The sequence below is a fragment of the Gossypium hirsutum genome, chromosome A01 (genome assembly GCF_007990345.1).
Source record: "Gossypium hirsutum isolate 1008001.06 chromosome A01, Gossypium_hirsutum_v2.1, whole genome shotgun sequence".
In the NCBI taxonomy this organism is placed as follows: Eukaryota; Viridiplantae; Streptophyta; class Magnoliopsida; order Malvales; family Malvaceae; genus Gossypium; species Gossypium hirsutum.
The window spans coordinates 2926577-2952227 of NC_053424.1; the positions used below are offsets into that span (position 1 = coordinate 2926577).

General features: G+C 29.9%; 3 protein-coding genes across 4 annotated transcripts; all 3 read right to left on the reverse strand.

The window, feature by feature from the left end:
- Window positions 1-1718: 1718 nt before the first annotated feature.
- Window positions 1719-3176, reverse strand: LOC121203729 (serine/threonine-protein kinase WAG1). Its single transcript, XM_041074178.1, has one exon. It carries the CDS (start codon window positions 3132-3134, stop codon window positions 1827-1829), a length of 1308 nt encoding a protein of 435 aa, XP_040930112.1. The 5' UTR covers window positions 3135-3176; the 3' UTR covers window positions 1719-1826.
- A 7261-nt stretch (window positions 3177-10437) lies between these two features.
- On the reverse strand, window positions 10438-15842 carry LOC107944610 (uncharacterized). 2 transcript variants are annotated; one of them, XM_016878418.2, is made up of 9 exons: window positions 14787-15842; window positions 13852-13981; window positions 12901-13385; window positions 12718-12798; window positions 12463-12567; window positions 12031-12144; window positions 11584-11667; window positions 11431-11502; window positions 10438-11095 (listed from the first exon to the last, which is right to left on the reverse strand). In XM_016878418.2, exons 1-9 carry the CDS (start codon window positions 15105-15107, stop codon window positions 10826-10828), a joined length of 1662 nt encoding a protein of 553 aa, XP_016733907.1. In that variant the 5' UTR covers window positions 15108-15842; the 3' UTR covers window positions 10438-10825. The 2 variants fall into 2 exon arrangements, with proteins under 2 accessions (XP_016733907.1, XP_016733906.1); XM_016878417.2 differs by having other exon boundaries at window positions 12031-12147; window positions 14787-15784.
- Window positions 15843-20535: 4693 nt separating this feature from the next.
- Window positions 20536-24462, reverse strand: LOC121203734 (cold-responsive protein kinase 1). The gene is made up of 7 exons (XM_041074183.1): window positions 24118-24462; window positions 22836-22980; window positions 22617-22729; window positions 22302-22512; window positions 21886-22123; window positions 21349-21499; window positions 20536-21123 (listed from the first exon to the last, which is right to left on the reverse strand). Exons 2-7 carry the CDS (start codon window positions 22906-22908, stop codon window positions 20734-20736), a joined length of 1176 nt encoding a protein of 391 aa, XP_040930117.1. The 5' UTR covers window positions 22909-22980; window positions 24118-24462; the 3' UTR covers window positions 20536-20733.
- Between the last annotated feature and the right edge of the window lie 1189 nt (window positions 24463-25651).

The window sequence follows — 25651 nt, forward strand, 5'->3', positions numbered from 1 at the left end:
GCCAAAAAAACTTACCTGAGACCCGACCCATTTTCTAAACAGACTTTATTTTTTATCCAAGTCTATTTTTTAAACTTATATTTTCATTCAAACTCTCTCACCTTTCGGAAGATTCCGGTCCAACCAGAGATTTAATAACTCCTCATCTCTTGTATTTCTTTTTAATGCTTTCAAACCTCAATCATAGGCACCCTAAAAACAAACTTCATCATTGGCTTTCGTCATAGAATTAAAAGAAAAATCATTATATAATTTTATATATTATGGTATAGCAATATATATATATTTTCCAGCATTAAGAAAAGGAGTTGAATATTAGATGAATCTATCGTTGAAATTTATACATAATTTCACTTTTAATCCTTTTCAAATACAAACAGTTCAATTTATTTATTTATTTTTAATTTAAGTCAAATGGAAAAATTACATTTTACTCCTTAAAAACTTTAATTATTCAATTTAAATCCTTTTAACTTCAAATCTTTTAGCTTTCGCCCTCTATTATCTCCGCCCAAACAAAATTTTGGTCTAATTGAATTAATTTTAAATTTACTTTGAAAGTGTAAGACATGCATGTTGGGATACTGTGATGCTAAAGTGAAAGAGAGAAATAACATAGTGATTAAGGCATGTGAGCCAATTGAAGAATAATAAGTGTGCCCATCACCATCCCCAACATGTAAGAAATCACGATCTTTTAGTACAGATCGTACATGGACGATAATTAGAGTCGGTGATTCTCTTAAGTTTTCCCATTTGAGATCCTTGGAGAACAGGATCAAGTTGACCATTGCTAACAACTTGATACACTATCTTCATTCAACTCTTTGAGCGGAATGTGACAAAAAAAAAAGAAAATTCATAGACCAATCCCATCGTCTCCACCCCGTAGGAGCTATGAGATCACCCTAAAGACGCGTTCGATATCCAAGAGTCGTGGACCGACCATAGATTTTGTAGCTATTTTATAGCTAGAAAATACTTTTCTAGGGTCACACTCTAGTTTTAAAAATTTTTAGAGCATAGTCTCGTCAAAATCCATCTAAATAGTTTATTTTCATATTAGAAATTACTTTTATTTAAATTTTATTATAAAATATATAAATATTTATATTTTAATTTTATTCGAATTCTGTAAGCTCATTAAAAGGTAGATATTGAAATTTTTTATTATTTTTAAATAGTAAAATAAGTCGAGTTCAGAATTTTAAAAAGTTTAAACTCAAATTACTCCAAATTGAATCGAGCTTGCCGGACCAAATTGACTACTTGGCCATGAAAGCCTCTCCAACATTAGAATACCAAAAATTACATTTAACTTAAACTCCAAATTAAAATACCAAAAATTACATGACATTTTTGTGATGTATTTTTCATTTTTTTCACGACATGTAAAAATATATATATTATTTTAAATATCTTTTCGTGATGATAAAATACGTCCACTATGTAATTATTTTCCATTCCTTTTGTATTAACATAATTAAAACTCCAAAAAGCTCAAATTTATAATATTAATATAATTATGTGAAATTACGAAAATATTCATAAATAATAAATGTTTATATTAAAAATTATTAATAGAAAAATAAATAATATAATAATTAGTTTTATAATTATCACAAATGATTAAACATGATTTATTATATAATACTAATAAAACTAAAATTAAATCATATTTTAATAAAATTAATATTCAATCTATATAAATTAGAATTTTAATATCTATATAATATCTTCTTGAATTAAAACCGTATTATTTCCTCTATAGTTATACAATTATTATGAATAAAATTGTACTCTATCAGTATTACTATGCTTTAATTTCAATTTCTCATCATCATACAATTAAGTCCTTTCCGAAACCAACGCCGCCGATTCACACGGCCAACGTGCCCCCTTTCCCTCGCCGCCCCACCCACTACCTCTGGCGGCTTGTACTGTCTAATCAAGGGCCAATTTATCCCATCAAAAAATGGGTGCCGTTTAATGTCCTGCGCACCATTGGTGCACCCTAGCCTCCTCCTTGGATCTTTTACCAATAATTTCTCAATCATATCCTTTGCCTCCGAAATTCCCGCTTCTTCCACGCCCGCCGCGTGGGCGAATCTCATTTGCCTGCTACTCGAAGCTATGTTCCGAAGCGTAATTTCGTTACTAGCCCCTTTAAACGGCGTCGTTCCGTATAACAACTCGTAAACAAACACCCCAAATGCCCACCAGTCAACGCCGTTACCATGCCCGTCACCGGAGACGACCTCTGGCGCTAAATACTCGTGAGTCCCCACGCATGACCGTGAAAAAGCCGTTACCGGCTCAGCCACGGGAACAACTTCTCCTTTCTCGTTCAAACCGGCGGCGGGACCAAAACAACCACCGGAGAAACGATTCCGATTCGACTTACTACTTTTCCGGCGAACGAATTTAAAAGCGGGAACCACGTCAGCCACGAAGCACAAATCGAAATCCGTCAACATGATATGCCCATCTTCACGTAACAATACGTTTTCAGGTTTAAGATCCCTGTAAACGATCCCCAAAGCATGCAAATACTCAAAAGCAACCAACACCTCTGCGGCGAAAAACCGGACTGCTGGCAAAGAAAACCGGTTTCCGGGCTGTTTACGTAGAAGGGAAAAGAGGTCACCGTTGGGACAAAAATCAATGAGGAAGCAAGTATAGTGAGAAGCTTGAATATGGGCATAAAGCGTCGGAAGAAACGGGTGGTTCACCATGGATAAGATTTGACCCTCCGTTTGAACGTGAGAGAGTTTCTCGGCGGTTAATGCGTCTGTGTCGATCACCTTTAAAGCGAAGACGGCGCCATCGTGGTCTTTGAGTTGACAGAGGAAGACTCTGGCGAGGTTTCCGGTACCCAAATGACGGATAAGCTTGAGGTGATGAAGTTGGAGGTTGCCGTCGTCGGTTGTGACTAGTTTAATGGGTGAAAAACGGGGATCCCATTTGCGGTGGTGAAGGGTGGGAGGAGAAAGGTGGGGATCGTTGAAGGATAGGGAAAGGGTAGAAGAGGCTGAACTGGAACGAGAGCTGGAGCTTAAGGTAGAGTCAGTAATGGCGGAAGTGAAGCTTAAGTCTGTATCAGTGTCAGGGAAATAAGGTTCTTCGTCCACCATGGCTTTGTAGTTTAAAGCTTCTTAAGACTAAGGATTTAGCAGCAAATTTCTATATATATAGACAAGAGAGAGGAAGGGTGTTCGGTTGACCCATTAGTGGTTTTTCCATGGAATAAAAAAGGAAAAAAAATATATGCATGGAAGATAGAAAAGTTGTTAGCCAATCTCGAATTTCGAGAATAATTAAAGATTTAGGAAGAACATTACACATGGTAATTATATATTAATAGTTAAAAAAAATAAAAATAAAAAAAATTGGAGGAAAAATCTTATTTTTAATTTTTCATTTTTTTATTAGAAAGAATTAGAGATATGTGGAATTATAGTTTCATATAATCTTTTTTCTCATTTTAAAAAGTTATCATTTATCTCATTTTTAATACACTTAATTTTTTTACTACATCCCACAACTACGTAGCAGCTCTTATAACTATGATTGTGGAGTCCTAGTAGTAATGGATCAAATAATTTAATAGGTGGCACATAGTCATTTATGATGCAGTTTAAAAAAAATAAAATTTATATTAAAAAATTTAAACATTATTATACTTAACCATATCACGAAAGGATTTTATCATCGTCAAAGTCAACCACTACAACTTTTATTAAAAATGGTTCGTCATGCTTCTCATGTGAGTAACCACTACATCACATCAAGATTTATTGAAGATTTTCTTCAATCACATCCCATAAAGTCTCTCAAGACTCTACCGCTAACTTTATAGAAATAGGGCCAAGTCTTATTATATTTTAATAATGCGTTCCATAACTCCACTGCTACACTTATTTAAAAAGGGTTCACACCAATCTTCTTTACATAAACCCCTATAATCTCTAAGAAGACTTCAAGCACTACCTAATCATATTGTTAAAGGATCTCACCATTGTTAAGGTAAATCACTACAACTTTTATTAGGAAGGGTTTGTCAAATTTAACCACTAAATCACATGATGATTCACTTAAAAAATTCTCCAATCACATTCCATAAAATCTTTTAAGACTCTACCACTGACTATACAAGAGTAGAACCAAGTCTCATCTAATCACATCTTAGTAAAACATTCAAAACTTTATTAGTAGCATTCCATGTTCTACACAATAGGATACTTATCTAAAAAGAGTTCATGTCAAGCTCCTCTAAGTAAACCCCTTTTATCTCTAAAAAAAAAAACTTTAAGCATTCCCTAATTATTAAAGCCCTATCGAATCTTTTTCATCCTTTTTCAACACTCTCAAACTTCCACTAATGACTTTCGGCATCACGATACTTGTAAAATTCAAAAAATTATTGATAATATACAAAATATTAAATTTTATATATATATATATATTGGAGCAATAATGAAGCAAGGTGATGTTCAGCAACATTATGCTAAATGCCCCTTCTATGACCAACATGTTCTATCAACCTATTCTATCTCGTTTTTATACCCACTAAACCACAAATACAAATTATTTGTTTTCCCAGCATTAAGAATAAATGATTAAGCAAAAAGAGTCTGAACAATACATGTCTCGAATCGAATCTATCATTGAAATTAAAATAATTATAATTTCTGGCTAAGTAAGGTGCACGTAAGAGTTTTGGTCTTTATCGTTCTAAAAGTATGGTATAATTTCACTTTCAATCCTTTTGAAATAGAAATAATTCAATTTTACTTTTTTTGGCTTAAATCAAATAGAAAAAATTACATTTTCGCCTCCTTCAAAAAATTCAAATAATCAATTTAAATCTTAAATACAAAATTTTGGGATATTCTGGATGGTAAAGTGAAAGAGAGAGAAATACTAATAATGTGATGTATGGTGGTGATTAAATTTAAGGCATGTGAGGCAATTGGAGAATAATTATTGTCTCGATCACCATCACCAACATGTAAGAAATCACAACCTTCTACGGAATTACGAATAATGTATATATATCTTTGCTAAATAGACATTTACACCTGAAGATTTTGCACCGTAGTTTCTAGAAAACACTTTTTTAGGCAAAATGTTGACAATTTGATTTTTTTTAATTTATGTAATTATGTTTTCTTTTATACTTATACAACTACCTTAAATTTATTATAATTTTTTTTTCCTAACCCGTTTGCTTCTTTTTTTTTTTTTGTTTTGTTCAACGGCGGTATCAGCCTTCAGGCTGGCTATTACTCGCTTTTTCTTCTCCCATCAATCTTTTCATTCACTACACATGTTTTCTCTCTTTTCAATTTGCATATCTATTTTGTGGGTACCTTTATTGCCTTTACAAGTTGTGATAGACAGATGATGATGCCTGTCATTCGCTAAAACTCCACTGGCCACTAGTAATTTCTTTTGGAAAGTGAGTGGCTCTTCGTCAACTTTTTAATCTGTTTCTATTTGAAAGTATTTTAGAATAATAAATGATTTCAAGTGTCGATTTGGACCTGTGTTGTCTCAATTTTTTTCCCATTGTTTAATATAACTCTTCAGTTTTAGAAGTTTTTGTCTGCTCTTGTAGCACGTTTTTTAGTTTTGCTTATGCATGTAATCTTAGTTTTACAAGTGATTTTAGAGATGATTTTATTGTCGTCCTCCCTGGTTTGGTGAATGCTCGATTCTTTTGTCGATTTTTGCTCGTTGCTTTGGACCATCCAGGACTGATTTTCTTATTGTATTAAGTGCTTGTAATCACTTCAAATATGTCATGCTTGAGTTGCGACAAACCTAATTTGTCAACGTTTAATAATGTTCTATTGATGTTGAGGCTAAAGCCTTTGTTGTGTTGACGGAGCTTGTCTTTCACCATCTGCGGCAAGTATTTACTATTTTTTCTCTGAATTGTATAAATTAATTAATTTACCTTTTAAAAAAAATTATTATAATTTTTACCATATTTTATTATATAATTAAAAAAAACTAACTTAATTGTTTTCATTATTTTTAACAAGTTAATCGTCGAACATATATTTAATTTTCGAATCAAGAAAATATGTAAAAATTAATAAAATAAAAATTCATACTTATAATATCAACAACGATTTAAAAAAAACATTTTTAAATTATATTAAACCATTTTTAAATATCTCTACTCAGAATATTTGTTCAATTCATATTAAATCATATTTAAACAAAAACTTTTAATTGCACATATTTATTTCTTTTTTTAATATTTTTTATTCCACAAACATTCTTAAAGTATTGATACGTGGTTTTTTATAAATAATTTTTAATATTATTATACCATACTTGTCAACTTCTACTTGTAAAGTCTAAAAACTCTAAATTTAAAAGCAAAATATATCAAATATTAGTGTAAAATAATTTTCTAATGATAGAAACTCTAAATCGATTCATATTAAATTTAAATATATTATGTAATTTTTTTCCTTCAAAATACACTATATAAAAATTTCTATCACTTAATTTAATACATTTTATATTCTGCCAAAATGGGTCCATTTTCATATAAATTTCTTTTAACATAGTGTTTTTTGAATAAATATATATTAAATCTAAACCAAATTAGAGTTTGTGTCATTAATTAAAAATTATTTTATACTGATATTTATATACTTATAATTAAGCTTACATAAAAATATTTTTAATATACAATTAATATGATTTAAAATTAAAAGAAAAAACATGTTCAAATTTGATTTATTATGGACCGACGAATAGCTTAAAGTTTTAAGAGTATTTATTTTCATTCATTGAGTAAATATCACATTTTTTTAAATATTTGAAAATTTATATATTTTTCATATCTTTTAAAATTTTAAGGAGTTTTAAAATTTTCTTTTACAAATTTTATAATTTTATTAAAAATATAAAAACTTTTAATTTTTAAAATGTTTTTTAATTGCTTATCTACTTTTAAAAAGTAAAGACCAATTTGACATAAAAAAAATGTTTAGGGTCATAAAAGTTATTTTGCACATGCAAAATTGACGGAGAGAGCAAGATTTTTGTTTTGAACATTAATCCCATTATAAGTTCCTATCGTATCTACTCTTTTTTGATACGATACTTACAACTACCCATAATCCCCTCCCCAACCCTTAAATAGGAGCATAATGTGTTTCAATGCACTTGAATTCACATTCTCCAGCTCTAACAACAACGCCAATATATATTAAACTAAGACTCAATCAATTTTTAAATTAAAAAAAAAAGAGTATAAAAATCGAATATCTCAAAATTACAGAGACTAAATTTTAAATTTAAAAAGAATACTACAGCATATTTAAGTGTAATTTTAAAGTTATAAAAATAATATATGCAATAATAAAATATTTTATTATCAATTACTCATATTTTATATATATATATATATTATTATAACTAATTGTTTGTTAAAAGCGAAGGACAAAAATAAGAATAAAGCACAGATAACTATATACCAACCTTAATGTATAGCTTGCTATACAATGTATCTATCCATCACTAATCCTAACATTATATTATGGTGTCACATGCAATTTATTCAACTTCCAAACTTCTTATTATTAACACACTTTTTTTTTTATAAAATATTTTATGGGAAGTAGTATTGTGCAAATACATAGCATCACCGACATTTTTCTATATAATATTTAATATTTTTAAAATTCAATTAAAAAAAATTTATTATTGAATTGATTACGTTGGGTTAAAATTGAAGTTTTGAAAATTTTGAGATTATAAATTTCAATTAATTAATTATTGATTCGAGTTTGTATAAATGTGTGGATTCTTTTTGATTGATTTTTTGGTTAGTTATTTATTTTGATTGATTGAAATTATTTTATAAGAATTATTAGGTTAGCTATTAAGTCTAATAAATTGAAATTATTCTCTAATCAGCTGTGGGTATGTGGTATTGGTTGTTACAAGCTACTTGAGTTCGACTTGAAAAAAATTAAAATTTGATTTGATAATTATCGAGCCGGACTCGAACAATAGGTCGAGCTAAATTCAAGCTTAGTATTATTACTCAAATGTCTCATGAGCTTTATCAAGCTTTTCATTTTAATATATGTTTTAAATAGTTTAAATTATTAAATTATATTATTAACCCTAAGCTTAATTATCAAGTTAAGTATGAGCTTTAATACGTACAAGCTTAATCGAGTTCGAGCTCAAGTATGAAAATTAGTAAACAAACTTAATCGAGCTCGAGTTTGAGCTTAAAAATAAATAAATAAAATTGTTTGGTTGAGATGGAATTGAGTATCAAGCTCTAAATATATGTAATATTTTTAGTTCGTGAGAACTTTTAAAAAGAAGTCATAATAAGATAAGAAGAAATTTTGTTACATGGTATATTTATTTATTTATTAAATTTAAATACAATTTAAGAACACATAGTAAAATTTCAATTTCGTTTGTGGAGTTGAAATTTTTTACCGTTAGTGAACCAAATAATTATCAAAGGTAAAAATTGATTGAATTGATAAAATATTATATATATATATAAGTCAAATATTTTTAAAGTATATAAAAAAATTATGATTTTTTATGTGAAAAAAATTAAATAATAAAATTTTAGATGTACCAAAATCATTGAAAGAAAAACTTTGTTAAAATAGTCCCAAAATAATTAAAATCTAAATTTAACGAAAAAAAACCTATTATTAGAATTGGATGAAAAGTCAAAAAGAAAAAAGCAAAGATTTTATATACAGAAGTGGATGCCTCAACTTGATTAATTATGGTTATTTTCAGTAGAGGCAGAAAGCATTTTCAGAATATAGGGAAAAAAAATGCTCAAATTAAGATAATGAAAATGAAGGGAAAATAAATGCAAAACCCCCTGAAATTGGAATAAAATTAAAGTTAAAGTACATGTAATATTCTTTTCTTTTTTTTTCTTTTTTTTTTGGTGATAGATTGAATCAATTGAATTAAGGACACCAATTACATGTGGGAAGCAGAGGTTGGATTCGTTTTGGAAGAAATTTTTTTGTAGTGTTGACTGTCAAAATCGATGGACCCCTCAATGGTGATTGATATTGTGCATGGGGTATTTATGCTCGATTTTATCTCATGACTCCACGAAGAGTCTCGAAAGGTTCATAAAGTGGAATGCTTAACCCACTAAGGTAACGTGAAAATTTACTTTTGGTGGGGTTTAAACTCATGTCCTTATATGGCATTAGTGGTAAGACGGATATCACTTGAGCTAGTTACAAACTACATTTCAAAAACTTCTTCTATAATGAGTCAAACCTCCCTCAATGATACCTGTATTAAAATCAATTTAATCAATTAAAAATCAATAATAAAAAAGATAGATTAAAGGGTAAATTACACCACTGGTCGCTAAATTATAATAAGTTTTCGTTTTAGTCATTTAACTAAAATAAGTTACAATTTGGTCATTAAATTATTTAAAAGTTTTCATTTAAGTCACTGAACTATTTAAAAAATTTTATTTAAGTCATTGAGTTGTTAAGTTTTTTTTTTAAATTCCACCAACAAGCTTCAAGTGACACTTTGATGACCGATACAATGGATCAATACTCATTTACAAGTAGAAGAACATACTTTAGATTCAAGTTGATCTAACAATCCGTGTCGGAGATAGGAGAAAAAAACTATTTGAGTTTTGGTTCGCAAATTCATAATGTACAAAGTCATTTCATGAAAAAAAATTGAACTATAGAAGAGCAGTGAAAAGAGAGCTTTCGATTGGTGCAAGTAGTGAGTGGAAACAGAGAAAGTCATATAGCATCAATTTAACCAACCTGATGACTTAAATGAAAACTTTTGAATAGTTCAATGACCAAAACAAAAACTTACCTATAGTTTAATGACTAATGGTACAATTTACCCAAAATAAAAAACAAATTATTTTCAACTTTCCAATTATATTCTTTTCATTTTGAGCTTTGGCTGCTCTGGGAATATCCCAGAAAAAAAGAACGCAATTTTTTTCTAATATGCTGATGGAATATAATAACAAGACATCATCTTTCGTCATTTAATTCCAATCAATTTCAATCCATTAAAACATACATTTTTTTATTTCTTAATAATTAAATTAAGTATTCTTCGTCTTTCTAACTTCCGACACAAGAAAAAAAATTTTACACTCTTTTCTTGTGTCGAAATAATGACAATTCTTTGCCTTCTGTAAGTCTATTGAAAGAGTAAATACTTATCACAACTTTTAAAGCTACTTCATACCCAAAAAAATAATCAAACCTTCAACCACAAGTTATTCAAGTTAGAATAAGAAAGACCTTACCATCTCACTTTATTCCAGTAAATCGTACGACTTTTGAATCAGCCATGTTAGCATGAATACAAATATTGGATATGGATATATAATTATACATATTCGACAAACATGTATGAATTTTTAAACGATCATACCACCATAACTGCATATAAATATATATGTTGAACATAAATATCGAATACGAATAATTAAGTAGAAGAATGTTTCATAAATTGGGATGAATATACAAGCAGATCAATTTTGATCTTGGTTTTAGCAAGAAAAAGCTTGGATCTATGGCTAGAAAAGACCAACCCCAGTTTTTCTCCTTTGATTTCATCTCCAAATTTGATGAAAACTTAGGCATTTTGCTGAGCAGCCCCCATGTTTTTTCTTTTGCTTTCCACCTTCAAAACACCATTATCCTTCATTGTTGGAGGCATGGTATACTGTTTTTTTTTTACTCTTTTGGTAGGAAAAGCAGAGAAAATTTCTTCATTAAAAATGCCCTTTTTCAGATTTTCAGGTTGAAGATCTTCTCCATTGCTTTTTACTTTTCTTCTGAGGCAATTTAAACGGACTCCAGCTCTTTCTACGTTTAGAGGTTTCACAAAAGAGACCGGATGCCAAGGCTTGTTGTAGCCATAACTCGAATTCTTCTTCATCTTCGTCGATCATTTCAGCATCCAAATCCCAAGGATATCGGCTCGACTTTGATCTTTGGGTCTTTTCTAAACCAACCATGTTTACATGGAAGCTAGGTCGATGCGTGTTTGGTCTACAAGCCATTCCCTGCAACAAACCATCGGTGATAAGTTATACGTCATGAAAACAAAGGTCAACTTAGATGCATGTTCGGTTTACATAAAATCTTAAAGAGGAAGATTCTTAGGGGATAAAGACCAGACCCTTTGTTTTTCGGTTGTAAGTTATACGTCAAAACCGTATCTGATTTTCGGAATTATCTTTAAAATTGGATTTCAATCATTTAACTAACGAGAAATGGACCTGAACATTCTCTTTTAAAATGATTGGATTTGAATCATTTAACTAACAAGCCAGCTCACACTTACACATTATGACACATACATGCACATGCATGCTGGAACATAACATGAATCACTGACCTGACAGATAGCCCATTCTGAAACATCAAAGATCTTGCTTTCAGCGCAAACAAAAGCCCGTGGTATTTCCACCTAAAAGACAGCAAACATATCAAACTGCTAAGTAGCCAATTCGAGACGTTTTAGTATAGGATAAGCTCATTATCTACTTACTTTTTGAGGCCTATCAAACACCAAGGAACCTTTGTACTCAACCCATCCATCTCCGTCTTTGGCTTGATGATATTGACAGCAATCCTGAAGCCAAAACTAATCTCAGAAATTTACTAAACGCATTTAGGGATAATGAAATGAGTTTATAGACGTGTTTGTTAATGTGCTCGTCTTTTTGCGCTTCCATGCAAGCCTATTTTAGTGCGCAAGAGAACAAAGTTTGACTGTTGCCTTAAACAGCATTATGGAACCATGCCTTGAGAGAGGCTCTAGGACAAGGTGTCGTAACATTTAAAATTTTCTTAAATTATTTGCAGCCATTATTCCAATCTCAAAAGGCTTATGCCTTAAAGGTTTAATGGTTAAGACTTATTCCGTTCCAAGAATCAAAAAGTTACGCTTTTAAAAAGATAGGCTTTGACAAACAGATAGTAGAGAAAGTCTGACCTGACACCATCTAGCCTTGGCCTTGTTCCTATTTGTGCAAACCCATATATGTGAATTACCACACTTGGTGCACTGTATACGCCTCGATTCTTCAGAGCGGTGATCTGAAGTAGCCTGCTGAAAGGAGAAAACGTTGAAAGATAGTTAGTTTTACACAACAACTCAGTATCATTAAACTGATTAGGAATGACATCAATATGGATAAAATAAATACATTTTTTCCAGTTTGCTTAAAAATCCATATCTTTCTACAAATATAATATAACAAACAGCAAGAGAGCAAAACTGAGTCATAAGAACACTGAAGCTAGATTCAAAATATATCATCCAGTCGTTGCTTTTTAGTATAAACTCCAATGTAAAAAATTGAAATGCAAGAAAATATATAATAATGCAATAAAAACAAAATGGAGTAACTTCAATTCAAACTACCTGGCGTGTAGAGCTATGGGACTTTTGACAGACACTCCTAGTTTTGGATTCTTCCTTTCTCAATTGCTCATCGTAGTCCTTCTTTTTCGTGGAATCTGAAAGGACCTACAAATCCACACCAACGTAAGCTGTGAAAGGAAGTCCTGATTGCCCGAACCGTTAACATTGTTCAACTTTAGTTTGAGATAATAGGAACTCAAAATGAAAAAAAGATGCAAATATAGTAACAATAATGGTATGAGCGTGGCTGCTCACCTCATAAGCACATTGAAGTTTCTTAAATGATTCACTTGCTAAAGGACTTCCCATGTTTTTGTCAGGATGTACAAGCATGGCCTATCAAAATAGAATTCCAAGATAATAAATAGAGAAAATTAGGGTATACTCAAAAAATGGGATGTACAAATACGTTAAGGTTTCTTTCGGGATAGTATCTACCTTTTTCCGGTATTCCTTTTTCAGGATTCCGGAGTCAATTTTTATATGCCGAGGGAACCCCAATGCTTCATAATGGTCCGTGCTAGTCAATATTCTTTTCATTTCATCAGTCGAACTCGTATCTTCCTTGACCACCCTTTTCGCGGAAAACTCCTTTTGGTTTATAACTGATGTAGTAGCAGATGTGCTCGATGACTTGCATGAATGCACCTTCTGCGGTTCATCAGAGGGAATAGAGTATTCACATTGTCCGGGCAAATCATCTTCCATAACTGGTTTGGGTTCCTTTTGCTCTTCAAAGTGCATGTTTTCATTCACGTTATCAAAACATTTCAGCAAATAATCTGCTACATCGTTCGATAGAAATGCAAGGTTTATTGATAGAAAAACACCAATCCACCCAACTCGAACTTTGACATAATACACAGAGTATGCAGTCGCTATTAAGACTATCAATCTCGCATGGCTTAAGGAGAACAAATAACCTGTGCAGATACATATAACTCCATCAAAACAAGTGTAAGCATAAAGAATCTTCCAAAATGAGATACAATTCATACCCTATTTAGCATTGAGAACATAAAATAAATATGTATATATCTAAAGTAAATTCACATGCTAGCCAGACCTTAGATGACAGTATATGGATTACATAAAGTAGTACTCTTTTGCATACATTAAAGGCCAGCTACGAGCTTTGGTTGGTCACTGAGAATTATCAAATGGGCAATAGATAATGGTTAGTCACAGACAATCCTCAGAATCATCATTCATGAACAAACTATTTCTCAAACAGAAAACATATGATTAGCTATAGTTGCAGATGTCACCGAAACCATAGATAGAGCTATCCATGTGTCATGTGGATATGAAAATAAAAAAAGAAAAAAGTACAAACGCCATATTACCAACAGGAAAATTTCACTCAATAGAGCAAAAAACAAGCCATACCTCCAACTACAAATAGTGTTCCTGTTATCCAAAAGTTAGCATACATCCATAATACCAAAATGCCGAACAGTCCTACAATAAAGAGGCCAGGTGTGTAACCCAAGTACTGAACAGCAGCTCCAGCAGCTCCCTGAAACAAACGAGACCGGACTGTCAGCATCATTCTAAAATTTCTCATTGTGCACTGACAGGATCGATGCCATAAAGTAGAATAAAGTTGGAACGGGATAGCGTAAATCCACCTAAGTCTTAGAAAAACCTAAACATTACATGTTTACCCGAACATATGGAAAAAAATCCACAATTAACAACCTCTTGGTAACTTTTTGCTCCTTGAATTTCATGTCCGGTCATCAAAGAAAATGCTATCAAACAGAATAACATAACTTGTAGGGTCGAAAAGAAGATTTTTAACTTCCCTGAGGTCATTTTGTAGTGCAAGCAATGGCTCATTCAAGACTAAGTATTTAAGCATAAATAGTTTATGACAAAAGAAACAAGGCTGGATTTTCAAGAAAAACAGCCTGAGGATAATATTCAAGGATCTCTAATAAATATATATACATACATACATGTATATATCATACATTTTGATATATCTTACTTCAGGATATGATTTCTAATCAACACAACCATAAGATTCTAGAAATGAAACTTTTAAGCTAAAATTCAAGCATCTTAGCTAAGAATCTAACCTAATAAACACACCAAATCAACATCGAAAAATCAAGCTTAATTCTACGACCTTATCAAACAAATTTAAAAGATAGATCAAGGTTGACAAGCATAAAATCCAAATAAATCAATCATCTCAACTTCATTTTGAGTAAATTGCAATCATTTTCAACCCCCCCTCCCCCCAAACATATAAAATCAACAAGCAACTATCCCAAAATAAAAGCAAAACACAAGATTTTAAGGAAACAATACATTACCATGCTTAAAAGCACATAAAGCAAGCAGGACATGGAAGTCAAGCTAAGGAAACAACTCCACATCATTAGAAGCAAAGAAGCCGAACCCAATCTGCTACATGATTGAAACCCTCTCACTAAACAATCTATCCAATAAACCAAAACCAGCTTCAAAAACTTGCAGAAACCAACACATCCACTACAAACCATTGGCCAATGCCTCTCCATTAACAACCCCATTTTATCTCTACAATAAGTAACCGCCGTTTTGGCCTTGGAATAAACATGTTTCTGAGATTCTAACCATTTAAGACCTTGCTTAAAAAGCCCTATATCCTCCATTCTCCCCCACTTTTAAAAAAACTCTTTGGATCCACCTCAAAAAAAGATTAAATTTTTAACAAGAAAATGGAGAGAGGAAAAAAAACCCATTTGTTTCATTTCCTTCTTACTAATTTAAGGAAAAAACAAGAAATACCCATCAAAGGAATTGCAGTTGAGAGAGTAAATTCGATCACGATGGGTTCATTCATTCAACCCCAAAATTTTTTTTTTTTGCTTCACATGTAAGCTTCGGAAAAAAAAGGGATTTAGAAAAAGAAAAAGGACAAAAGATTGAAGCAAATTATGCCCCTTTTTTTTAACTCTGAAAAAACTGGAACTAAATACTAAGACTAAAAAAGCATTAGTAAAGCAAAAAAAAAATGACAAGGTCAGTTGAGTTGGGTGGGAGTGAGTAAAAGCTAAAAATTAAATTAAAGAAAAAAGGATAAAATTTTGGGGGGTTTTTAATGGGAAAACAAACAAAACCTATAGATTTATAACATAAACATTAAACAGGTTTTATTTATTTATTTTCTTTTTTGGTGATTATTAGTTTGGGAGGTTTTTTATGTGAGTGCTCGTGAAAAAGGGGGTCTGCTCTGTTTTCTGAGTTGAAAAAAAGGTGGAAAAAAGGTAGTTGAAAAAAGACGGAGGGATGAATGAGTGAGTGAGGTAAAACTTTTTCTCACACAGCTAAACTTCAACTCGGAAACTCACTCATTAGAGATTAGTCATTAGAAAACATATTAGACAAAGACAAAGAAGGGTTGAGGACCCACTTGTTTTTAACATGATGAAACTATGAACATGATATATGAAATGAGATGCTGCTGCTGACATGTTGTGTTGTGTTTTTTTTTCATAATTATTTGTTTTCTTATTTTTTCTAATTAATGAAATTGAGATGTGTTGATTCGGAATTAGAGTTTAGGGTTTTTTTATTTTGATTTAATTTATTTTACACATGATTGTTTAAATTAAATCAGAACGATCAGTTCTTAAATTAAATCAGAACGATCAGTTCAAGAATCGACTGGTTTAAAGAAAGGCATCGAATCAGTTAAAAAATCGAGAACAAAATCAATTGAACTAGAATTTTTTTAAGAATCTTATTTTTTATAAAATTTTAACAATTTTTTTATTAATAGCCTAATCAGTTCAACTATAAGTCTAATTTTAAAAATCTTGATTTTAACTATTTTATAATTAAATTTAAATAATTTTTTTAAAATGAAACAGATTATTTGTAAATTCAGTTTAAACCAGGAATTTTTTTTATTTAATCTCGTCTCAACCCATAAACACTTTTTATAATGAAATTAAATTGTTATTTTATTATTTTAATAACTTATAATTTTATATCTGCTTTTTTTGTACCATGCTTAGAATTAACTATAGCACATAAGATAATATGCTTTAGCATACTCGAACCTACATTCTCCTGCACTGGTAACAATATCAATACCAATCGAATTAAGACTCGTCATAATTTTTGAAATTGAAACCAGCTATATGCAATTTTACTATTTTAGTGGTTAAAAGCCATGGTAGTTGGTTGAATTATTTTATTTGTGTATATATATATTTTTTAAAATATTCATTGTTTTATTTAAATCAATTTTATTCATGTATATAATGAACTTAATATTCTTTTTGTTTTCTTTGATCAGCAGGTTTACCTTTGTCATTATTATTTAATTTTATATTTCATCTTTAAAGTAAGGTTTCATTCACGTTTTAGTCCCCCAAACTTTTCCCATTTTCCCAAATAGGTACCTAAACTCTCTTTCTTTTCTTTTTTTTGCCTAAACAGATAACTGAACTTTGACTCACCGATACCAAAGCACCAAATTCTGAAACATGGAAATCGTTTTTTGAAACCTAAACCCTAATTCTATGGAGAAGATGAAGCTCGGTTCAAGGATAAGGGCTGCAAACCCTATATTTTGGGGGAGAGAATATGATCTTTTCACCCTATGTTACTTTATAAAAAGTAAAATATGTATGTATTTTAAATATTTTATTTTTCATTTGTATTTTTGTAAATAATTTATTTATTTCTTTTAAATATCATGGGAAAAAAAACAAAACACGTGTCGAAGCCGAATTGGTCAGGTAATTTTTTCCAAACTGACGGAGTTAAAATTCAGGTACCTATTTGGGATAAAAGAATTTAGGGTACCTAGCTGGGAAAATGAGAAAAAGTTTGAGGATTAAAATGTGATTAAACCTTTAGAATAATTAATTCAATATGCAACAAATAATTGCTATTTAAATGGGTCAAAATTCCAATGACAATATCCAGATAATGAACGATAATTAAACAAATTAAAATATCAAATAAATCAAACCATTTGAGCATTTTTTAAAAAAAATTAAAAAAATTCTAAGTGATATTTAACAAAAAAATCACTTTAAAATGTCATTTTCATACTAAACTCAACTAATGAAGAAAATGTTTTTTAAATTATGAGATTTTGGAAGTCAAAACTAGACCCCAGAAAAATCTTTTCCCTCAAATTCACTAAATTATTAATAAATTTTTATTTTAATTATTTAATTTTAAAAAATTATGAAATGATCAATGGATTACTTGAAGTTTTAATTTAAGTTGTTAGTCTGTTAAAATCGTTTCCATATCATATATGACCTCTGTTCGCACCATTTACACCAATTAAAAGTTCTCATTCCCCTTCTCTTTTATAGTTCATTTTTCTCGTAAAACAGCATTGGACATCATGAATTTGCGAGCCAAAATCCTAACAACTTTTTCCTCTAATCTTCGAAACTAATTGTCAAATCAACTTAGATCTAATGTATATTTTTCTAGCAATTGATGGGTATTTATCTATTATACCAATCGTCGAATCGGTGCTTAGATCTCGTAAACCAGACTTTAAAAAACAAAAACTCGACAGCCTAGTTAACTTTTTGAAGTCAATGATTAAAATGTAAAGTTAGTAATAGATTAGTGACATTATGTGTCGTTTACCCAAAACTCTTTTCTATAACTTTTTTTTTCTTTTGTTTATAAACGGTTTTAAATTATTTGATTTTGTTAATTATCTTTTAATTTGTTTAAATTTATTTTAAATTATTAATACATTTAATATATTAAATAAATTAATATAATTATTTATTTATTTACTTTTTAAAAAAATTAAAAGTATTTATTTTATCAAGATACTCTTATACTAATATTTGGGTAACAATTTACTAATCAAACACAATATTAAATGAAAAATTCAGAAATTTTTTTGGGATCAAAATTAAATAATAAAATTTTAAAACATCGAAAACATAATTTTTTTTTAAGGTTAAAGTAATTTTTTAATTTAAGTCATTTTAGCATATAACTTTCAGCTTTGACTTTTTTTAATCTCTACCACCACATGCTTTAACTTTTTTTTTTCTATTTAAGTAATTTATAATTTATAAACTTTAAATTTAATAATGGTAAAATTATATTTTGGTCTCCTTAAAATGATAAAATTTTGATTTAATATTTTAAAATTTATAAAGATATAAACTATTAAAATAATAAAAATATACAATTTAATTCCGACCTCTCAAAATATATTCCATTGCAATTTATTGTTGAAGGATATCCCTTCATTAATTTTTTTTTCCTTTTCCTTTATGTACTTTGCTAGCTTTAAGAATCAATGTTTAATCTATTTAGGAGATCCTACATATTAAATAAATAATTATATATAGACTACAGTTTTTGTGCTTTCTATTTTTGTCGGTGAAAAAGAAAATAAAAAATATTAATTAAAATACCACAATGCAGCATGTATTATGTATCCAACCAAAAGCATCCTGTGGTGGAATATGACATTAAAATTTCAGGGGTTTAATTAAAAAAAAACTTAAAAGTTGAGGGTTTATTGAATTTTTTATATTTTTTGAGGATTTAATTAAAATTTTCAAAACTTTTGAAGGGCTTAAAGAGAATTCCAAAAATTTTAAAAGGACCTAATTAAAATCTTCAAAATTTTTAAAAATTTGATGGGAATTTTTCAAATTTTAGGGGACAAGATATGACTCACACTACGTTACGCTTCAAGCATTTTTAAACTATAGTTTAAATTTAAAATTAATCGCTAAATTTCATATTGCTCTAGTTGACTTTTCAAAAGATTGGTATCATATTTTTATAAAAAAAAATTGTACTATATCAGTTAGGTCTATTTATCTGTGAAAATTAAATATCAACTCAAATTTAATATGAAATATATTTAAAATATGTTGATCAAATTTTAATCACGTGTATAGTTGTTACATGAACTAGGGACGAAGGTAAAAGAAATTAGGAGACGTAAAATTGAATTATAAATTTTTGAGGATAAAAGTAATTTTATCATTATACTAATTTATATATATTTAAAATTTTTCAAGGGACTAAAAAGAAATTTTACTATTTATGGGCCAAAGCCATTACCAGCCCCCTTGCATGGACATATTAGGTTTGTCGTATTAAAAAACATAGTGTCATTAAAATTTAATATAACTATTTTTTAATAAGTTCTATACTATATCCAAACTAACACGTAAAATATAAGTTGACAATTGGATTAAGAAAAAGAATATTTTGAACTTTGAGAGTAAATTGAAATTTGAATCATAATTTGAAGATATTCGATGCAATTAATTTATCATTATTGGTGAAAAATATAAAAGGAAAAATCTCTAAATATCACAATGCATAGATCTCCACCCCTTAGAACGAGAAAAGTCGATGCCTTGACTTCATCAATGCATAGGTTAAAATATGTTGAAGTCCCTGTATTTTTTGTACATTTATAAATTAGTTCATTTCTTTTTATTTCTAGAAATTTTGATTTTTCTATTTTTCGAATTTCATAGCTCAAATTATTGTTAGTATTATCAAAAAGTGGTATTGTAATGAACCTAAATTTAACAGAAGAATTTTCACGGTATTAACTATTAGACTTGTATTTTTTTAATTAAAAAAATAGAAGAGCTAAATTCTTTAAAAATAAAAATAAGAGAACTAAATTTTAAATGTATAAAGATTATAAGTACTTTCTTAAACTTTATTATCATTTCATGTGCTTAGCCATGAGACATAACCTACTGAAGGGTTATTTCATTGGATTCCAATATTAAAGTTCGAGTTTGATTTAGCTTGAACCTATTTTTTTAATTTTATAATACGTAATTTTTATTTTATTTTATGCATAAAATTTTAATAAAAATATTTACACAATTAATAAATATTAAATTAAAAATAAGTTTTAATAAAAAATTTAAAAATAATACGGTGGAATCTAAAGAAGCTTGAGTTACCAATTATGTTACATATAATGTTAATGTATATATAGACCTAACTCGAACTTAGCCCGATACAAAAATTATATATTATGCTACGATCATAAGTCCAACCCGAACTCGACACGAATTGGGCCAAAAATACCATTAATTAACTCTGCAAAAATTTCTTTTCATTCACCAAACGGGGAACATTTACAAGACCTTAGTTTCAGCTAATTCCACCAAGTAAAAGAAATGACAAACACTGTTGAAAATGTACAAACTGGAAAGCTTCAAAAAAGAAAAAAGAAAAAAAAACAAAATAGAATAAAAATGAATAAATTTCGACGTTCGTTATTGTCGATGTTTAAACGCTCTGGTCGTTATTCATAGTATTGAAGGTCGTATTTGCGGAAGTCGAGGTTCCTGACGACATGGTTGAATTGTCTTTGTCTGAGCCAGAGAAAGCATTGTAAGATGTGTTCTTTCGTTCCGGCTTGGTTTTATCGGAACTTCTAACTTTAAGGTCCATAAAATCGGAAATTAATCCCGGTTTTGTTATCTTCCTCTCGTCGACGTCTTTTTGGCCGGTTAGCATCTTGACCACCGATGACATAGAGGGTCGTAGTTTAGGAGCATCTTGGGTACAAAGAAGACCAATCTTGAGGTACCTACAAGCCTCCTCCGCATCGAAATCAACGTTCAGCAATTCGTCTACCAACCCGACCAGCTCCCTTTTCTCGTAAAGGTCCCATGTCTGCAAGAAGAGATCAGTGTTTCATTAACCCCAAACCCTTTCAAATAATAATATTTTAAGGAGTTGCAACATGTTTCTAGCTTTGCAAATTTCATAAGTGCTTGATTATTTATCTCTGAGCAAAACCGAAAGGGAAGTCTCGTAACTCACAGGTCAAGCTCCGTCATTGATATAATTGCAATAAACTGAACTTTTAACGATAACGGAAAGGACTCGAACCCATACCCGCTCTAGGAGATATTGTTCTCCTACAGGTAACCGCGTATTTGTGTTACATCTGCCAGTGACTATTTCTATGAGGAGAACGCCAAAACCGTAGATATCTGCTTTCCGAGTCAACTGCCCCCTTATTGCATACTCCGGTGCAAGATAACCTCTGAAATGATGAATGTATACGTAAGTGGCAGTTAATACTTATCAAAAGCATAAAATACTGAGAAAGAAGTAAAAGAGAGGCAAAACTTAAAACTCGGTAGAGAAAAGGAGTTAAATTTCACTTTGTTGCTCCGATTCTTCATTTATATTCGAATATGGATGTCAGTATATGACCCTAAGAGGACCCTCCAAATACATAAAAAAAACTTGGAAACAATTGAATATAACCACGTGAGACATATACCTATACTTGACACTCATATTTGAGTCCGAATAACACAGAAATTTTGTATTACTATTGCTTTTAACACCAAGTCACTTTGAAACTAAAAATACATTTTAAGTATATTTAAACTTGAAGGAGTAACGAGAAGATAGAAGCCTTACATTGTTCCAGCTACACGAGTGCTGACATGAGTCAAGTTTGCCGGGATAAGTTTTGCCAAGCCAAAATCTGATATTTTGGGTGTTAGGTCTTTATCGAGAAGAATATTGCTTGCTTTGATATCTCTATGAACAATGTAAGGCCGTACTTCCTCGTGAAGGAAAGCAAGCCCACGTGCGATCCCGATACATATTTTGGACCGTGTTCTCCAATTAAACTGGATATTACTGTGACCACTACCTGTAAAAGAAAAAGGGTTCGTTTGCTCTTAGTTCCTATTTGAAGGCAGTGTAATATATATACACATGTATACATATATATATACACGCATGTATAGTTTTACTACTATGCATTATGATATGAAGAATAGCCTCAATAATCTAAACTTAAAATTGTAGAACAAAATTGAAAAAATTACCAAGAAGAGTCTGGGAAAGGCTATTATTCTCGAGGTAGTTATAGACCAAGATTCTATGATTATCTTCCACACAACAGCCATAAAGCTTGACCAAATTTTCATGCTCTATCTCGGAGATCACTTTAATCTCTGTCACGAATTCTTTCACTCCCTGTCGTGATTCAGCTGAAAGTACTTTTATTGCGGCAATATTTCCATTTTTAAGCCGCCCCTGAAAATCAATAACGATAATTAAGGTGGTTTGTTTCGCAGAACAATGAAGGGTCGAGCAGTCAATGCTCCATATATTGAAAGATCATATATATATGTATATACCTTATAGACAGAACCAAAGCCTCCTTCACCAATCTTATTGACAGGGCTGAAAACTTCAGTAGCTGTTCTTAATTCTTTGTATGTATAAAATTTTACGTTGTGAACATCAAACTCTGTTCGGAAGAAGGAACAAAGAAAGCAGATTAGGAGTTTTCCTTCATTAAATTGCACAAGACAAAATGAAAAGATGTCCTAATTATCACAAGGCTTCTGACTTACCTTCATCAACCTCGAAAGTCTGGTTGTTCACTGAATCGTTGCGTCTACGAAATAAGAAAGAAAAACAAGTCATAACTTTATGATGCGCCAGTGCCAAGTTTTCCTATATATTTGATCAATGCTTTGAATCAGAGCAGTTTTGAACCTGCCGAAAGGAAACCAATGAGGAAAAAAAAAAAAACTTAGTTTCATACTAATAATTCAGTGGACTTGAATAACAAAATCATGGAGGCAGACATGTAGCAGTCATCCATTGATGGCCTGCACTCATTGTAATACACCAAATTTCACGGTGCATCAAGCAAAATCCAGCAGCTAACAATTTCAGGAATATCTTCCAAACCCGGAATAGGATCCAGATTTGTTAATGTCTCTAGTAATGTGTTCATTATAGAGATCCATAACCGACAATGACGGTCTCTAAAGTAATGAAGTTGTCTATATATACACACATAATATCAATATCAATTGAATAAATCTAGTAAATTCACAAAATGCTTAAGAAACTATAGAAGTTTTGAGCAAGTAGCAAACAAAGGTCACTTTGCTGCACTTAACAAGCCATTGGTATCAATTATAGGTTTCAAAACATCCATTAAATAAAGTTCCTAGTTGAAGAAATTCATATATTAGACACCATATCATCAAGTTCATTAACAAGAACTTGTTGAATTCTGAAAATTCAGTTAATAATATTATGAAGTAATCAGCTCATAGAATCAAATGCCTAACAAATTAGACACCAAATACAGGCTTACTCTTGAAACTAGATATCCGAACCGGATTAGATTATTCGATCTCATTAATTGAAACTCAAGTGTATATTTCTAGCAATTGAGAAGTGAAGAAGAGAGCATAGAAGTAAACAAAGGGGCAATTCGACTAAATTGCAAAAACTAAAAAGCTTAATACATAATTCAACAACAACAATAATACCACTTATCAATTCCTAGTTCATTTCACTTCAATTTGATGAAATAAATAAATAAATAAATAGATGCTACCTGAAGTCAACCCCAATTTGACTATGTTCATTTCACCATTAAACATCAAAGAGAAGGAATTATAAAAAAAAATTAAAAAATTAAAAAAGAACCATCAAAACCCATTAAAACTATGAACTAACTAAATCAAATTCAAGTAAAATAACAACATGCTTCAACAAGAAAAAGGAAACCCAGATCAGCAAATTAGCTAAACATGAAGAAAAGCAAGATTAAAGAAAAACTGATCCCAAAAAAAAACCCCAGAAAGATAACTGATAGGTAATCAGAAAATTAACCTGAAAAAACAAGAAGCTGAGAGTAGCAAAAGGAATTAGTTAAAGGGAAATGGTTTTAAGAGAATAATGAAGATAGAGAGAAACCAGAGTCCATGAGAGACGGTTAAGTAAAGGGGTTTTTTAATTTATGTTAGGTGTCAGTAGTTGCCCAAACTGACTCGTCAAAATTTATTTTATTTTTTAAAAAAAAAACCTATTTCCTTAAATTACATGTTCAAAGATAAACAATTCTTAAACTTTTCAAACATGAAACAAGAAAGAAATTAGGGTTTTCTGCGCCTTCCTTCCTGGCGCGTACGTAAATGAATCTACTCGGCTAAATTTTCCAAACTCATTTGGTTTGGTCAATTATTTGCTGCGTCTTCTTGTGTTCTTTTAAATTCTAAATTTGCAAATTTTGGCTTGTTTTTCATATCATTTGCATGGTCAATTATTTTTCATGGAAATGATAATTATTGTTGACCAAAACCAAAATCTACTTCATCATGTATATTTTTTTATAATCTCAGCTTCAGCATATTCAAATTTACATTTTCTTATATTGATCAGAAAATTTATATCAATCCAACCAACATCGAATCAACTTTTCTATTAAAGTAAGTATGTAAAAAAAATAAAGGGAAAGATTAAAGCATCTTTGCTTTTATTTTATGTATAAACTCTACTTAGGGTGTTTGATTATTTAATTTTTTGTGGTTGGTAATGATTTTTATACTATTTTTAGGTTATTGGACTTTATTTTTATTTTTATTAAATATGTTTTTGAATTTTTAAATAAAAAGCAATCAATAACTCCTCTTTTGAGAAAAAAAAAGAATATTTAGAATATAAAATAACTTTTTTAATATAAAAATTAAAAAATAATTTTAAATTAAATAAATAAATTTATTCAATTCAAATAATCGCGATTATATTGTTATTGTTGTTTTTATCGATAATTAAAAGGATAGTGGAATAAAAATTTTCGTAAATGAATTTAGAATATTATCATATTGAAATATTTATTGTCTGGGTTTAAATTTTTAAAAATTAATATTGAAATATATATATTTTTTATCACATGATATATTTATGACCACAAAATCAAATTTTGACTGATAAAAGGTTTGTTTTTACTAAATAAAGTAAATTGTATTAAGTGAAATAATATAAATATATATATAATTAAAGCAATTGGTCGTACCGTTGACAATTGACATTAAAAATTGAATTTCATTCACATTTGTATTCTATTCACGAGCATCATGACATGGAACATGGAAATTTAATGAGTAATTTACTTGGAAAATAATTTCAAAAAAATTAAAAATCAATTCAAATTTTAGGATTTGATCTTGGATTGATTTTATTAAATTCAAATTGGTTATTATTTAAATGTATTTAGTTCAGTTTTCATTTTACAGAATATTAAGAATAATATTTAATAGATCGTCAGTCGAATTTTTTAAAAAAATATTTAAAAAAGAGATAAACATGACAATATTTTAAGATTTTTTGTGGGATAAAATTAGTAAGCGGCTAGTGTATCAAGTAT

What these genes read in the sequence shown, in the direction of transcription:
- LOC107944610 (XM_016878417.2), bottom strand. Translation starts at nt 15,107, where the DNA reads ATGGAGGATATAGGGCTTTTTAAGCAAGGTCTTAAATGGTTAGAATCT. An exon ending in AACACTATTTGTAGTTGGAG is followed by an intron (nt 13,386 to 13,851) that starts GTATGGCTTGTT and finishes GTATCTGCACAG; the next exon opens with GTTATTTGTTCTCCTTAAGC. An exon ending in AACTTCAATGTGCTTATGAG is followed by an intron (nt 12,568 to 12,717) that starts GTGAGCAGCCAC and finishes GTGGATTTGTAG; the next exon opens with GTCCTTTCAGATTCCACGAA.
- LOC121203734 (XM_041074183.1), bottom strand. Translation starts at nt 22,908, where the DNA reads ATGACTTGTTTTTCTTTCTTATTTCGTAGACGCAACGATTCAGTGAAC. An exon ending in CCTTTCCCAGACTCTTCTTG is followed by an intron (nt 22,124 to 22,301) that starts GTAATTTTTTCA and finishes TTTCTTTTACAG; the next exon opens with GTAGTGGTCACAGTAATATC. An exon ending in ACTCGTGTAGCTGGAACAAT is followed by an intron (nt 21,500 to 21,885) that starts GTAAGGCTTCTA and finishes TCATCATTTCAG; the next exon opens with AGGTTATCTTGCACCGGAGT.
- LOC121203729 (XM_041074178.1), bottom strand. Translation starts at nt 3,134, where the DNA reads ATGGTGGACGAAGAACCTTATTTCCCTGACACTGATACAGACTTAAGC.